General features: G+C 44.7%; 1 protein-coding gene across 15 annotated transcripts in view; it reads left to right on the top strand.

Annotated features, from left to right (window-relative positions):
- The window catches only part of KIF13A (kinesin family member 13A), a 243,766-nt gene that overhangs the window by 184,577 nt on the left and 44,648 nt on the right, over positions 1-14,541 (top strand). For 10 of the 15 annotated variants that reach the window (XR_016234740.1, XR_011388751.2, XM_089334368.1 and 7 more), the window contains 6 exons: positions 20-106; positions 210-376; positions 3,055-3,174; positions 7,354-7,567; positions 11,225-11,387; positions 14,296-14,436. Coding sequence is in view for 13 of the 15 variants with exons in the window: in XM_089334368.1 (XP_089190494.1) it covers positions 20-106; positions 210-376; positions 3,055-3,174; positions 7,354-7,567; positions 11,225-11,387; positions 14,296-14,436 (892 nt within the window). In the remaining 2 variants the exon portion in view is untranslated. The remainder of the gene's footprint in view (positions 1-19; positions 107-209; positions 377-3,054; positions 3,175-7,353; positions 7,568-11,224; positions 11,388-14,295; positions 14,437-14,541) is intronic. The other 5 variants (XM_008274127.5, XM_089334367.1, XM_008274126.5 and 2 more) reach the window with 1 other exon arrangement.

Genomic DNA, 14,541 nt, shown 5'->3' with positions numbered 1-14,541 from the left:
GTCTCTCCCATGCCTCCAGGTCCTGTGTGAATGGTACCCTTGTGTGCAGTTCCACCCAGCTGTGGCACGGCGACAGAATACTGTGGGGAAATAACCACTTTTTTAGGTAACAGCTTTGTGTTCTCTACTATTTTCATATTCATTTTTTTTCTGTCATCTTTGAAAGTGTAAACCCAGTTGACTCTCTCCCATGGTGAAAAACCCCACAGAATTAACTTACCCAAGAGGAAACGGCGAGATTGGCTGAAAGACTTTGAAAGAGAAACGGGCCCTGCAGAGCACGACCTGGATGCAGCCAGCGAGGCTTCCTCGGAACCAGACTACAACTATGAGTTTGCCCAGATGGAAGTTATCATGAAGACGCTGAACAGCAATGGTGAGACCCTAACTCTGCCTTCCAGTGTCCTGGGCACTTCCTCCCATCTCACACCATTCAGTGTGAGCGATCAGGGAAATCGAAAGTGTCGTTCTGAAATTTAAACACAAAATTGCTCAGTTCCTGAAACAGGCCATCACGAGGGCTCATGGAAAGGTCTGGGAGCGGGTTTCTCCCAGAAAGCAGGTGAGCCCTTGATGAGACACCTTGACCCCACGCCAGTTGTGACAGCATTTTCAGGGGCAATCCCAGAGCTCTGAGTGATCCCGACAGAATTCCTGATCAAATTTCCCATCATTGAGCAAGTCATTTCTGATTCCTTCAGAGTGTCAACATCCCCAAGAAAATCCGAACCTCGGAATTTCACATATAACCTGAGGGAGAGAGAAAAGTCGCAACACCTTACTATAAACTCATTTGAAAATTATACCCCAAAAAGACTTACTTAACAAGCCCAGGTAACTTTTTACCAAAGTGATAGTTAAAATGGAAGGCTTCGTGGACTCATTCTCCACCCCAGTCTACAAAGGTCTCTGCAGAAGGGATTCTCCTCTATGCGTTTTTTTCCTGGATCCCTGCTTTCAGAAGACCCTCAGTACTTACTTTAAAGTTCTGTGTCTAAACGTCTGTGTCCATTTGCCTTCTTTGTCCCTTCCCCTGTGTTTACGCATTCAGGAAAATGCACATCAGATTCTTTTCGTTGCTTGCCCCGAATGTTTTACAAATCTGTCTTTTCCTTTTCTTGTCTCCCAATCTCCTAATTCCCAGAGTTGGTTCCCAGGACCTAGTAGCTACCCAGGGAAGTTCCTGTTAACAAGTACAAGTCAGGATTTCTGAGACTAGAACTACTTTACAAGGATAGCATTGAGGCTACATTTAGGGACAGGCCCAGTGCAACCCCTCTTCCCCATTGATCTGGTCTGTGGGTCCTAAGAAACCCTAACTTGGACTAGAAAAGACCTGACATACCTCTGGACCTCAGGGTCCCCATCAGACAGCTTGTAACTGGGCACTTGCAGAACCTTTTGCTTTTTACAGTTGAGTTCTATTCTTAGGCATTGGCTTCCTTACTGTGCTCTCTGACTAAGCCTAAATGGGAAAAATTTGAGCATGGCTAGAGAATTGCCAGTAAGCTCCCTGGCATATCACATTGGGAGATTCTATTACAGGCATAAAGATTTTGGTGTTTAATTGATGTCTGTTTATGGATTTTTAGCCTCAGGGGCTCTTTTTTTATTATAAAAATGAGGTATAAAGTAAAGATCAGAGTATGAGAAACAAATGTAATGTATATAAAGAGTATCAAACCAGAAAGGGAGAAGGTATGTTAAATGATGAAGTTCGGTAATTTCTGTCTTTCAGCATTAAGATCAGGGTACTAAGATTAGCTTCAGGGCCCTGAACACCACAGTACTGGGTGGATCATAGCTGGAAACCAAGCCTGTCACTGTCACTTGCCCACCCATGGGGAGGAAGCCCCAGAGACATTCTAGAGTGATGTTCAGACCCCAGAAAGCACATTAATAGGATTGAGCAATGTGCCTGGGCAGCATGTCTCTGGAGAGTGATTTTTGGAAGCCTGACTAAATACTTGGGGTGCAGAGTGTGACAGGGTGCACATGCACCAAGCTCAGGATGGAGAAATGCCCATCTGGAGAGAGCGCATTGCTTCAGATGCGGTCACAGAGTTCTAGCTGACTCTGTTCTCCAACTCTGCAGTCTCATAACTGACATATACCCCAGGTCCCAGATTTTATGCAGTTGCACCTTTTGATCACATCTATATTAAACCCCTTAATAACCAGTGAGTATTTAGCAAGCGTTTGTTAACCCCTCTCCCCTTCACCAAACCTACTAGAGTCTCAGAGGCCCAGCTTATGGTACAAACATGAGTTATTCATGTGTATCCCAGCTCAGGCCTTGCCTTCCAGTGTTGACTGGAAAGTATTGTTGGGCAGGCATTTGGCCTAGCAGTTAAGACTTCTGCATCCCACATCAGAGTGCCTATGTTCTGTTCCTGGCTCCAAATCCTGATTCTAGCTTCCTGCCAATTCATAGCCCTGGAGGCAGCAGGTGACAGGTCTAGTAACTGGGTTCCTGACACATTTGTGGGACTCTTGATTAAGTTCCCTGCTGCTGCTTCAGCCCCCACCTTGGCTGTTACAGGCATTTGAGGTGTGAACCAGCAAATGGAGAGCCCACTCTGTGTCTAAAATAACAATTTTTTAAAGACTTATTTCTTTATTTGAAAGAGTCCGAAGAGTGGGAGAGACAGAGACAGATCGTCCGTCCACTGGTTCACTCCCCAGGTGACTGCAATAGCCAGGGCTGGGCCAGCCCAAAGCAAGCAGCCAGGACCTTCTTCCAGGTCTCCTGCATGGGTGTGTGGGCCCCAGGCACTTGGACCATCCTCCACTGCTTTTCCCAGGCCAGTAACAGGGAGCTGGATTAGAAGTGGAGCAGCCAGGACCCAAACCAGCACCCAGATGGTATGCTGGCATTGCAGGCAGTGGCTTTACCTGCTATGCCACAGTGTTGCCCCAACAATTTTTTTAAAGTAACATTTTCTGTCTTCCCCACCACATACCAGTTCCCAAGGGGTATACCAATGAGTTCTGATGGGATTTCAGGAGATCCAGCCACTAGCCAGTGTTCACAGGGTTCGCCTCTGCTACTAGGTGCCTTCCCGATAATAAGCCTCTCTGCCTGGTGGTCGTCCCCTTGGTGGTCCTATCTGAAGATTCTCTTCCCTCTCCTGTGGTTGCAGACGAAGCTCCTCCACAAACGCTGGGATAAAGGTTTCGCTGACTGGCATTAGCATGTGGGAGCTGGATTGGTTTCTAGCAGCGCTGCTGATCAATGCTTGTGCTACATGCTTTGGTAAAATCTAACTAATGCGATTGGGAAGAAGCTGACGTTTTCTTGACTGAGCAATGGGCCTTTTCAGCTATGACCCCCACCCTCATGTCCCAACTCCATTACCTTTTCATTGGTTAAAATCTGATAGCTTTTTTTTCTCCCTGTGTAGCCACAGCACTAAAACAGATTACTGGTATTACAGCTTCCGTGGCAATGGCTTTACTACCATGGACAGCACTGCAGTTCAAGGCAGTAGTACCTCCAGCTATATATTCACCAACATTATCCCGTTAATCCACTAGAATAATGTATTCTTACATCTCTAGAATAAATAATTTATTTAAAGCCCAATTCACTTGAAATACAAGTAAAAGGAAACCTAGTACGTTGGGCAATAAAGCCCTCTTCCCATGGGTTCAAAATAAGAATCAGGCACCCATGTGTTATTGCAGAGGCAGTGGCAGCTCGAAGCCACGAGCAGTGAAGGAGCTGGCAAGGGGTCATGGAGCCAATGCATTCCAGCTGAGACTAAAAGCATCTCTATTCCCCTAAGGACACACTTTCCTTCAACTCTGCGTTTAGACATCCTGGCGTGAATTAATTCTAATTCTCCTGCTCACGTGAACACATTGCTGCCAGTACCACGGCCATCAGCATCCCCTCTTTCCCATTCTGGGGACAGTAGAACAGTGGGAGCTTATTTCCTAGTTTCCCACCAGGGTAAAGGTGACAATAAACCGATGGTGAAGAGAAAGTCCTTTCCCAAGGTCGATGCTCCTTTCCTCCTAAAATGCTTATCTCTTTTGTACCTTGGCCTTAGGCAGTGGGCTCACTAAATTTTAAAACAATTCATTCAAGAGGAAGGACACAGAGAGGGAAAAAAAACAAAACTGCACCGTCTCCTACTGGTTGATTGGTTGTGAACAGGACAGTCTTTGGCTTCTGTTCTAGACCACATCATAGACTGAGTGACTTGCTGGTTAGAATTATCTGCTTTAAAACGTTTTATGCACTGGTAAAGGCTTGAAACCGGTTGATTTGAGGGGGGAAAATTGTCCATGAAAAAGGTACTTCCAGACTAGGGTTGGGATCAGAGGTGAAACAAAGACCCAGGTTAGGGTGAGTCCTGTGTAAGTGGACCTGGGAGCACCTGGGGCAGAGCCTACAAAGCTGTGCGTGTGAGGCTCGGGATGGGCCCTAGGGAGTCGCTTTCGCTTCTATTCATGCACATGGAGTTGTGCCCCACTTGAAGCCCAGGAGAGGTATTTTGGCCCAGCCATTCGAGATCGCATATTTCTGCTCTGTTGATGAACAAGTAGAAGTACGGATAGATATTCCATTCAGTTTCTTTCAGCAAAAAACCTACAGTGCAATTTTATGAAACTGTATGTTTCCCAGTTTGCTTGGAAGAGATTCATAAGCACAAAGTTAGGACAGTTAGAATCCCTGAAAGTAAGGCTTTATATAAATACAAATGGGTGGTAAGCACCCTGTCATTTGTTTCTTAAATCTAGCACCTACATCCTGCCTGAGAAATATATTTTTTTAAACTTTGTGAGGCCATTATCTAGCCTTCAGATTTAAAATTTCTTCAGACTACCTCAAATTTCAATGTATTTCTCCTATTTTCTCTGGAAGTTGTAAGACTATCAGAAGTTCTAGTGCTTTCCAGTACATAAGGATGGTTCTGTATTTAGCTTGCCATTACTTTTAGTTTTAAAGATTTATTTATTCTATTTGAAAGTCAGAGTTACACAGAGAGAGAAGGAGAGGCAGAGAGAGAGAGTCTTTCATCTGCTGGTTTACTCTCCAATTGGCTGCAATGGCCAGAGCTGCTCTGATCCGAAACCAGGAACGTGGGTGCAGAGGTCCAAGCACTTGGGCCATCTTCTGCTGCTTCCCCAGGCCATAGCAGAGAGCTGGATCAGAAGTGGAACAGCCAGGTCTCGAACTGGCACCCATGTGGGATGCTGGCACTGTAGGCGGCAGCTTTACCTGCTATGCCACAGTGTCAGCCCCACCATTACTTTAACTAAAATACCCAAGAGGAGCTTCTGAGGAAAGAAGAAGGTTTCTCTTACCTCACACTTTTGGAGGCTCACAATCCAAGCTGGGCACCCACATTAGCCTGATGAAGCTGGGATGTGTACAGAAGGCGGATCACGCGGAAGCAGACGCAAAGGGAGCTTACTCATCCTCTCTAACCACGTGTCTCTCTTTATCAAGCCACCATGATTCAACCATGGACTCCACCTCAGTAACCTGATGCAGTCCCAGCACTTCCCAAAGACCCCGCCTTCAGACCCCACAACTGGGTCACGTCTCTCCACCCTTCATCCATCCTTAGTGTCAATCCATTGACCCTTAAACAGGAGACTTTGGGGTTGAGACGTCAGCTTGAGTTCAGGTAGCCAAATCCTGTTCAAATCATGGCAGTTGTTCTGTGGAAAGCGTTTTACACACCTAGGATCTGCCTTTGTGTAAGGCGTTTAGGTCTGTTATTCACTTTCCATTAGTTTTTAGTCTATTTTTCCATTAATGATATATCTTGGGCACATTATGTCAGGGCTGTATGAAGAATATTCTGCCTCTTTGAAAAAATGTTGAATCTTAGCATTTCATAGCAGTAAGGAACAATATTTGACATTACTAGTTCTAAGGAAGACATTGGGTAAGAATCCTATGTCAGTTCTCCCCAAGTTAATGTCCTGCACCAGCCTATTAGCTGATTACTTATCTGAGTTCAAAACCTGTCTCCATTGTGTGTTAGCTGCGTCATCTTAGGACAGCCAGCTGAATTCCAATGTCCTTATCTTTAAAATCGGAATGAAATCCACCCCTAGGTCTGTTGCAAGGCTTTTGTGAGATGATGCATGCACAGGGCCCCCCCACACACACACCTGGGGTGTAGCCATTAGCTAATAGAGTTGCTGTTTCCATTGTGGTTGTCATTTTTTATTTTTTATTAATTAAATAACTCACCTATCCTGAGCATACTTTGTGATTCTTCTAAAAAAACTGCTTCTTTTTGTTTTGTATTATTTAGTCTTTTTTTAAGCTAACATATTATCTTTTTCTTTTACAGCTCCTATAGAAAAATAGTACAATTTACATTCTTATTTCACAAATTGATAGAGTATTTTGGAAACATCAGTCTGTAGCTATCATCAAGTAATACAAAACTTCCTCCTGAGTCACTGTAATTTCCAGCTTTTTTCCTGGAAATTAAATTGAAGCTAATCTGTAGCTACAAGTAGCAAGCAAGTGTGTAAGTATGCAAGGAGGAAATAATATCCCAAGCTAGTCTGAGAATGCATCTCCTCTGAGTCCCAGCAGCCTCTCAGAAGGATTGGCTGTGATGGTGACTTTCGCGTTCCACAGCTCCCTGTAGTCTACCTGCACAGGGACATCAGAAACTTTCTGCCCTGTGCATGAGGTCATGCCTTCCTCTCTGCATGGCATCCAGCTCATGAGTCATTCCTGGACTGTTATTCTGCCCAGCCAGTCAGCTTTTAGAGTCGGTCCCCCCCATACCACAGCCACCTCTGATTGTCCCAGCGTCTTTGCTGAACAAGGTCTACTAGGGTGTCTGCACTCATTCACCCAATGGCACATATCTGTTGCTTTTGCAAGTGTTAGATAAACTCAGTCCGTTTTTTTTTTTTTATAAGATTTCCTCCCACCTTAGAGAGATTTAAGGGTAATAAGATTTGTAGTGAAAACCATCAATCCTTCATCAGATACCAAACCCGATGATAAATAGGCATAGAAATCTACCATAAAAATGAGATTTTACATGGTTTTATCTGTGGAGTCGTCCTAGATTTCCTGAAGTTTGGCTTTTCCGTGGGTAGGATGACATAAACTTCTCCATCTTCTGCTGGTGGTAGATTGACGATCTATCTAAGTATTGGGGTGTGCTCAGTAACATAAGAGAACATCTGCGTGGAGGTCATTTTCTTAAAATGTTCAGAGGGAGGCAGCTGTGAGCAGGTGTCCTCCAGCGAGGCCGCCCGGCCTCTCCTGGAAGCCATGATTGCGGACTTGAGTCTGCCGCAGGTGCTGCCTCTCGCTTTACCACTCTGAAGACGCCTTGCCTTTGTCTCTTGGCTCACCAGACCCAGTTCAAAACGTGGTTCAGGTCCTGGAGAAGCAATACCTGGAAGAAAAGAGGAGTGCCCTGGAGGAACAGCGGCTCATGTACGAGCGGGAGCTGCAGCGCCTCCGCCAGCAGCTCTCCCCCGAAAGGCAGCCACCGAGCAGCGGCCCCGACCGCCTGGCCTACAGCAGCCAGACGGCCCAGCAGCAGGTTACGCAGTGGGCAGAGGAGAGGTAAGGACGCAGAGGTGAGGCGTCAGGGCCACGGGGCTCCAGGGAGGGGCTCACAAGGCCTATAGGAGGGAGACAGACTTCTTAGAAGTGGAAATACAGTCCCGTATCTGCTTTGCTGGCCACTGGCTTTTCCTTGAGAGGACATAAGCCTGTTTGCCACAGTGTTAGCTGTTGCAGGAATCTGACCACACCTCCCAGCCCCGCTCCAGCAATATTTCTTTAACGCGAAAGCATTTTTCCTTGTTTTTTTATTTCTTTGTTTTTATTTTGATATAACTTCAGTATTGACAAATCTACTCAATGTGAATTGTAAAATGTTTGTGTCAGAACTCTCAAGGGAGATGGTGGTGAGGAAGTGGTGATCATAGCAACAGGCACCACAATAAAGACTTCTGCCAATTTCTGTTATGTACTTAAAACTCCCCACAACTCTGCCATGGGAACTATCATCCCATCATGTACTCTGGGCCATGAGTTTAAGAATCCTGCCTGAATCACCCATTTAGTGAAAATGCCAGAGTTCAAATGCTGGTCTGTCTACAGTCCCACTAATCACCCCATGATATAATAACTATTTTATATTTTTTAAAGATTTACTTTTTTATTTAAAAGACAGAGTTACAAAGAGGCTGAAGCAGAGAGAGAGAGAAAGAGAGAGATTGTCCAACCACTGGTTCACTCCCCAAGTGACTGCAATGGCTGGAGCTGGGCCAGTCTGAGCCAGAAGCCAGGAGCTTCTTCTGGGTCTCCCAAGTGGATTCAGTGATCAAACACTTGGGTCATCCTCTACTGCTTTTCCAAGCATATTAGCAGGGAGCTGGACCTGAAGTGGAAGAGCTAGGACTTGAGCCGGCACCCATATGGGATACTGACACTGCAGGCCACAGTGCTGGCTCCTGTAATAACTATTAGCAATAGTAATAGTACCTAACATTTATGGGGCTTTTATCATGTGCCAGGCCCTCAAAGATTTGTCTACAGTCCTGGCTCCCTCACAGCTGCTGCTGCATTTTACCACATTTGCCCCTGTCTTACACAAAAGGAAACTGAGGCTGAGGGGTTGGATGCTTATGCAAGGACAGTTAGCTGGTGAGTGAATGCAATGGGATCAAAGCCATGGTGAGTCACTGGTCCATGTCTCTCACTACCAGTGAGATGAGCCTGACAAGGGGTTATGACCCTTAGAGGAAAAAGGTATGTCCTACCCTGCACTCACAGGCCTGCAGTTGTCTGCACTTGTTTGTGCTACATGAAGAGAGTCAGTTCTATGTTCCCCAGGAGCTACCTGTTCAGCTGTCTGGATACTGAAGCTTGAAAATTAACCCTAATTTTGCTACTCTTTATGTTTTACTGTGCCCAGTGAAACAAACCAAGGTTCTCAGGTGGTTCCTTTTCTGAAGATCCACATTTGCCACACTTCCTTTGAGCTAGTAGCTCCAGCTGTATGCTGAAGGTCGTTGGTATATTTTACCCACTGCACTAGAAAGGATCTAGTTACCAAAGAATATAAAAGACAAAAGTGAAAGTGGGTTGTTTTCAATTCAGTGAAATGTCTAAAAAATATTTTTCACTTCCTGTAGTTCTAGACTGATTATCTTTGAAGTTTAAATTATTCAGGAAGAATTGAGAAGAAGGTATTTGGGGCATGTCACTCAAAGAGACAAGTATGGTCACAACATTGATGTACCCAGATTTTCAACTGGCTGAAATTAAGATTCACTAATTATATGTGGTTCTGTAAGAAGCTGGGACTCAGTGTCAGTAAATGTCAATGAGTTCTGAAATGATGGAGGTCTAATACTGACATAAAGAGGGAAAAATTGAGAGTCAAAGTGTATTTAAGAGCTAGTGAGAATCACAAAGGAAGCACAGGTGTGGGTTATTCTCTCCATACAGTGGAAATGAGAGCGAGATAGAAATTAAATCATAATGGTAAATTATACTTTTATTCAACAATAAGAAGTGTTGTGATATGTTTATTTGTCATCTAACTCCTCCCCATGGAAAATAAGTTCCCCAGGGCAGGGACTCTGTTTGATTCACTGCAGTATCCCTTGTGGCTAGAACCATGTCCTCACAAATGCAGTATTCAGTCATTACTGTATGTATGTTTGGATTGGGTGAATTTGGTGACGTGGTAAGCAAGTGTGTCATTGCCAAGAAAGCAAAGTGCACAGTAAGTGCCAAGGTTGTTCAGAGTGGGACCTCAGTAGAATTGAGTCTTCCTACAGAATTGTTTTTGGAAGAGGAAGGATTTCAGATGAGCTTGAAAGGCGCCTTCTGACTAGGCAGTGAGAAGCTGGAGGGAACTGTGGATGGGCGATCAGCATGAACAGGTAGGAAGCAATGGAGAAGGGAAGACCATTGGAGGGCAGCAAGAGGACTGCTGTGTCAGCCCAGGAGGTGATTTCTATGGGAGTAGGGAGAATTAGTCCAAAACTACTAGATAGGCAGACTTGAATGGGATTTATCCCATGGGAGAGTGCCCCTGTGATGCTTTGTACCAAAGAGTGGCCTGGGGAAGGCGGGGCTCTTAAGACTGCGCATAAGCATGTCCTGTGTTGGAGGCAGAAGAGCCTGGGCACTGTGAGGGTATAAGGGATGTGAACCAGAGATGATGAAAAAGGAGAAAGGGAGGGAGTTAGGAGCTCATTCAAAGGAAAGAGACAACAAGGTTTGGGTGGAGCCAAGGAAAACTGTAGAAAAGAGAAAAGAGAAGACTGGATGAATCCAGTCTCAGGAGCTGGGAAGACCAATGCCCTTATCTTACATGCTCTCCATGTGCTGCCTGTGTTGTTTCTAAGGTGATGAGAAAGGAGTAGAGGCTTGGGAGCTGTGAGCTCATCATTTTCCTGTGACATCAGGGCTGGGAGTGCACACATGGTAGAATAATGGAATTACACCTTGAGGCACAGAGCTGTTGCAGGTCCAAGTGTGAAATCCACAGGTGTTTTTTCTTTCACATAGTCAGTATTTTTTTTCAGTACTCTACAATGAGCCATGCACTTGACCTAGAGCCAGGTACACTTGACAAGTAAAAAGAAAGTGGTCCCAGCAGGGGAGAGAGAGACATTGGTTCAATAGTAATACAAATAAATGCCAAGTCATAGCCATGACAAATGCTGTGGAGGCAGAGGACTTGGATAATAGGGCTTAGACCAAGTCAGGTGTTGGAGCTTTTTGTCAACAAATGCTATTGTGTGGAATTGAACAAAAAGAATTCCTGCTGCTGCAGAGGTGCCTTAGCGTGCATGACTCTTACCAACGGAGGAAATCACGTCATTCACTTTCCTCCCCTAACTCCAGGTCTCTGTCACCTGCCAATCCCATCACCCGCCATTCTGCAGCACACAAAGGCTGTAGTCATTACTTTTACCTGAAGGGTCTCTGTATTGTTTTTGTGCATCTTCTTGTCAAAATTTGGTCATTTTCCAATGCTGTGTATGTAAGACCTGGTTTCACAATTCACTCTCCAGTCGTGGTTCGCAGCAGGTAGCCAATTGTAGGCAAAGGGAAGGATCAGAGGTGACCTGGTAAAATAGGATGAAAAATATGGCCTAATGGGAGTTTTCTGCTGTTTTCTCTGAGACTGCTCATTTAGCAACAGGATTGCAGTTTTCTTTTAGATGTTCTTGTTCCTTTTCCACGCCACCCCAGGGACGAACTCTTCCGGCAGAGCCTGGCTAAACTGCGAGAGCAGCTGGTCAAAGCTAATACCTTAGTGAGGGAGGCGAATTTCTTAGCTGAGGAAATGAGCAAACTCACTGATTACCAAGTGACTCTTCAGATCCCTGCTGCAAACCTCAGTGCCAACAGAAAGGTAAGAGTGTCCTCAATGGTGTTGTGGCACAGCAGACTAAGCTGATGTCTGTGATGCCAGCATCCCAAGTCTGAGCACCCATTCAGCTCCTGGCTGCTCTGCTTCTGATCCAGCTGCCTGCTAAATTCTTGGGAAAGCAGCAGAAGATGGCCCAAATACTTGTGCCCCTGTCACCCACATGGGAGACCCAGATAGACTTGCAGGCTCCTGGCTTTGGCCTGGCCCAGCCCCAGCTCTGGCTGTTGCAGCCATTTGGGTAGAAAACCAGCAAATGGAAGATCTCTCTCTCTCTCTCTCCCTCTCTCTCTCTCTCTCTCTCTCCGTCTCTATCTCTCTCTCATCTCTCCCTCCCTTCAAATAAATAGATCATAAAAAAAGAAAGAAAAATGAGAGTGAGAGGTACAGTGGCACATACTGTAATGCATCCTGGAAGTGATCCCAATATGAACTATGAACTAGCACAGCTCTTTTTAAGACTTCCTTGGGTAATGCTATTTAAATGATGCCCTTAGATATATGACAGGCAGAATATACAGGCTCTTGGTAACTGAAAGACTTGCTAATTTCAATGCTTTAAAACAATGAAACAAAAAATATAGAAAGATACTTTAAAAAGTTGTGGAAAATGGAATTGAAAGGTAAATTTATTTGTATGTAATGCAATGTTGAAATCTATGCATAGTTTTTTATATTCATTTTCCATGAGCTGTTTGAAGACTCCCTTGTATATAAGTAGCCCTGCCTGCTTTGCCTTGCACATAAATGTCCCCTTCTGAAATGGGGAATATGTGTATGTTGTCAGAGTACCTTAATAGGAGTGAATTCCATAAGATCCAAAGATGTTTATGATTCCTGTGTTTACATACACAGAAGACTCTGAGGCCATTTGGAAGTTTCCTATCATTTCAACTTGGAGAATTTTTGCTATAGTGAGAAACTCCTAAGAAAATTTATTTTATCCATTCATTTTTCTTCCAACAAGCAAGAAAAAGGTGAATCAGGGAGCATCTTATCCATCAGTTGTCTTCTTTTTTTTATTCCACTTATTTTTAGGAGGAGACAGACATACAGAACAGCCCCTGTTTTCTGGTTCACTCCCACAAAAGTCTGAAACAGCCAGGGCTGGGCTGGGGCTAAAGCCAGTATCCAGGAATGCAGTCCAAGTCTCCCACATAGGTGGCAGAGACCCAATTACTTGAGTCATTGTTGCTGTCTCCCAGGACATACATTAACAGAAAGCTGCAGTCAGGAGCCAGAGCTGGGAGCTGAACCCAGGTATTACATCCAGTGTGGGACACAGGCATCTTAACCATTGTTAAGTACTGTGCCGCATCAGGATAAGCTGCCTCCAGCATCACCAGATCCCATGTCGGAACACTGGTTCTACTCCTGGCTTCTCTGCTGCTGATCCAGCTCCCTGCTAATGTGTCTGAGAAAGCTGTGGAAGATGGCCCAAGTACTTGGACCCCTGACAACCATGTGGGAGACCCAGCTGGAGTTCCTGGCTTCTAGCTTCAACCTGGCCCAGTCCTGACCATCACAGTCATTTGGGGAGTAAACTAATGGATAAAACCTCGCTCACTCACTCTCTGTCACTCTGCCTTTCAAATAAATAAAATAAATCTTAAAAAAAAATTTTATAGGCCAGCGCCGTGGCTCCTGGTTGGGGCACTGGTCCTGTCCCGGTTGCTCCTCTTCCAGTCCAGCTGTCTGCTGTGGCCCGGGAAGGTAGTGGAGGATGGCCCAAGTGTTTGGGCCCTGCACCCGCATGGGAGACCGGGAGGAAGCGCCTGGCTCCTGGCTTCAGATCAGTGCTGCACACCGGCCATAGTGGCCATTTAGGGGGTGAACCAACGGAGGGAAGACCTTTCTCTCTGTCTCTCTCTCTCACTGTCTAACTCTGCCTGTCAAAAAAAATTTTATAAACACTAGGCTAAATACCCACCCCTGGGTTTAATCTTTTTGTTTGTTTGTTTCATTTTATTTGAAAGGCAGACAGAGATAGATGAAAAGATCTTCCATCTACTGGTTCACTCCTCAAATGCTGACAAGCAGCCAGGGCTGGGCCAAGCTAAAATCAGGAGCCAGGAACTCCAGCTGGGTCTCCCACAAGGGCAACAGGCACTCAATATTTGAGCCATAATCAGCTGTCTCCCAGGGTGCACAGTAGCAGGAAACTGGATCAGAAGCAGAGAACTCTGATATAAGATACAGACATCCCAACTGACGAGCTAAGTACCATGCCAAATGCTGGCCTTGGGTTTAGTCTTTTGACCAAGTAGGTCCTCTTTGAGAAATTTACTCCCAGAGCAAAGTCCTAGAAATGAGCATAAAGATGCATGTCCTTTACCTACTGGGATACTTATTATACTAGCCTTTATTATCAGAAAAATTTGAAGCAACCATGATATTGAACAATAGAATAACTCATCAAACGTGTGGCAAATCTGTATGATGGATAGCTATATTGCCACTAAAAATAATGTTTATGAAGAATTTTTGAAGACTCCAAGAAATGATCAAAATATCGATATAAAAAAGATGATTGGGATAAGAACTTAGATTTTTGTTTGGTCCTCATTGTAACAAAAAGTGTGTGTGTGAATATACATGAGATAAAAAGTAAAGTAAATTATTCTCTAGGTGGTAGAATTTTATCTTCTTTGTATACATTTAGGTATTTTGCAGACTTACTACTTAAATATATTTATTGCTTTAACAGTCAAAAAAAGAGAATCCTAGGCATTTTTCTAACTACTTTCTAGCTTTGGTGCTGGTCGATGTAGCAACTTGTCCCAGAGCCAAACTGTTTTCTGGATATCATCTATAATAGCTCCATAAACCCTTTACAAAGAGGGAGGAGACGTGATGGCAGTGTTCACTGTGGCTGTTTTTCCTCGCTGTGCAGAGAGGTGCCATCGTGAGCGAGCCAGCCATCCAAGTGAGGAGGAAAGGAAAGAGCACCCAAATCTGGACCATCGAAAAGCTGGAGAATAAATTGATTGACATGCGAGACCTGTATCAAGAATGGAAGGAAAAAGTTCCTGAGGTAAAAAGGCAATATATAAACGGAGATCCAGTTATGTTAAAAGCAGAGAACACACACACACACACACACACACATTCACACCCATGGCTGTGAGGCTTCGGGCAT

This window comes from Oryctolagus cuniculus, chromosome 5 (genome assembly GCF_051225735.1).
Source record: "Oryctolagus cuniculus isolate XC-2025 breed Fujian yellow rabbit chromosome 5, ASM5122573v1, whole genome shotgun sequence".
Lineage (NCBI taxonomy): Eukaryota > Metazoa > Chordata > Mammalia > Lagomorpha > Leporidae > Oryctolagus > Oryctolagus cuniculus.
Note: the sequence above shows the minus strand (reverse complement) of the source record. Positions and strands in the feature narration are given on the sequence as shown.